General features: G+C 44.4%; 1 protein-coding gene across 1 annotated transcript in view; it reads left to right on the top strand.

Annotated features, from left to right (window-relative positions):
* Window positions 1-2,287, top strand: part of CCDC62 (coiled-coil domain containing 62) — a 63,822-nt gene that overhangs the window by 34,564 nt on the left and 26,971 nt on the right. The window contains exon 9 of the mRNA XM_037744227.1: window positions 939-1,661. Coding sequence (XP_037600155.1) covers window positions 939-1,661 — 723 coding nt within the window. The remainder of the gene's footprint in view (window positions 1-938; window positions 1,662-2,287) is intronic.

Raw genomic sequence — 2,287 nt, forward strand, 5'->3', positions numbered from 1 at the left:
TTGTATTTTTAGTAGAGACGGGGTTTCACCATGTTGACCAGGATGGTCTCGATCTCTTGACCTCGTGATCCACCCGCCTCGGCCTCCCAAAGTGCTGGGATTACAGGCTTGAGCCACTGTTCTTTTTTCTTTTTTTGAGATGGGGTCTTGCTCTGTTGCCCAGGCTGGAGTGCAGTGGCACGGACTCAGCTCACTACAACCTCCGCCTCCTGGGGTCAAGCGATCCTCTCACTTCAGCCTTCTAAGTAAGTAGCTGGGCTCACAGGTGCGCACCACCATGCCTGGCTACTTTTTTTTTTTTTTTTTTTTTTGTAGAGACGGCATTTCATTCTGTTGCCCAGGCTATCTTTCTCCTTTTTGACCCTCATTGCCTCTGGGAGGTACTAGATGAGTTGAGGTTATTTCTTAAAAGCTTAAAATGGGCTGGGTGCCATGGCTCACACCTGTAATCCCAGTGCTTTGGGAGCTCAGGCTGGAGGGTCGCTTGAGGCCGGGAGTGCAGGAGCAGCCTGGGCAACGTAACAAGACTCTGTCGCTACCAAAAGAAAGTTTTTTAAGCATAAAACGGTTTGTGCCGTTATGGAAGGAGAGAGTTGTATTTTCTAAGGTATCAGAATGATGCAGATTAGAATACCTGAATACAAGTGACATGAAACATTTTAAAGGAAGATTTATGAAAAGGTTTTGTCACATTTCTGTAGTATTATTTTTTTGTCATGTAGGCAGTAAGTGCAGTAAGAGGTAAGGATGGAAAAGGGAATGTGGGCTTGGTGGCCAGAAAGGCTTCCAGGAGAAGATCGGGCTGGAATTGGGCTCTGAGGCTCAGATAATTAAGTCTCATTGGGATTTAGATCTACTGAGTTTTGGGGGAAATATTTAGAATGATAGCATCAAGTGTATCTTATAACTTCCATTTTTTTTAAATAATGCCACCATAGCAGAGACATGTGTTTATCAGACCTTGAAAATAACTACCCAAAAGTCGATGTTAAGAGGGAAAAAAATCAGAAGTCACTGTTTAAGGACCAGAAATTTGAAGCCATGTTGGTTCAGCAAAATAGGTCAGACAAGAGCTCTTGCGATGAATGCAAAAAGAAACGGCTGATCAATACTGCCTTTGGGGAGAAAAGTGTAATTACGCTGTCGTCCATATTTACAAAAGACTTAGTAGAGAAACGGAAGTCCTGGCCTCTGGGAGGAAAAGCCCAGATTGAACCCGAAAACAAAATTACACTGTGCAAGATCCATGCAAAATCACCAAAATGTCACGGAACTGGGGTTCAGAACGAAGAAAAACAACCCTCGGAAACGCCCACTTTATCTGATGGGAAGCAGTGGCACGACGTCAGTGTTTACCTGGGCCTGTCCAGCTGTCCAAGTTCAAAACAACCGGAAAAGCTGGATGTAGAATGTCAAGATCAGATGGAAAGGTCCGAAATCTCATGCTGCCAGAAAAATGAAGCCTGTCTGGGTGAAAGTGGCATGTGTGACTCCAAGTGCTGCCACCCAAGTAACTTCATAATTGAAGCCCCAGGCCACATGTCTGACGTGGAGTGGATGAGTATTTTCAAACCTTCCATGATGCAGAGAATTGTCCGCCACAAACCTGGGTGCACGTGTTCGGAAAGCATCTGTGGGACAAGACGTGATTCCCTGGCAAGGTGAGTAATGTTCACCTCTGTGAACATCCAGGGAGTATACATGCCAATATTTAGAAATATAAAGGGTTACAGAAGCCCCGTCATACCGACTGTTAACCCAGAAGCAGCGTTTGCTAACAGAAATCTTACTTAGGACCAGCGGTTCACCTTTTTCGTCACAGCACAGACTGTGGAGTCTTTAATTGTAAAGACTGTATTAGATTCCAGGGACGAGTTTATACTGAGGATGGCTTCTGAGGCAAAGGTTTTGTTTGAAAACAAAACCAGTTGTTGTGACTTGAGCAAATACGTTTTTTTAAAGAGCAAACGGGTGGGTCGCTGCACGGAGTGGAATGCCACCCTGGAGCATTCCTCACCCCAGAAGCCATTCTTAATTGACATGCCGACCAGTTCTGGTCCAGATGGCATTACCTAGACCCCATAGAAAAATTTCTCTTCGTGCATTGTGGTGGCTCATGCCTGTAATTCTAGCACTTTGGGAGGCCAAGGCAGGAGGTTCACATGAGGCCAGGAGTTTGAGACCAGCATAGGCAGTATAGAAAGACCCCATTCTCTATACTTTTTTTCTTTTTTCTTTGTGTGTGTGTGTGTGTTTTTTTATTTTCACACTTTTTTTTTTTTTTTTT

Source organism: Cebus imitator, unplaced genomic scaffold (assembly GCF_001604975.1).
Source record: "Cebus imitator isolate Cc_AM_T3 unplaced genomic scaffold, Cebus_imitator-1.0 Scaffold169, whole genome shotgun sequence".
NCBI classification, from domain to species: Eukaryota; Metazoa; Chordata; class Mammalia; order Primates; family Cebidae; genus Cebus; species Cebus imitator.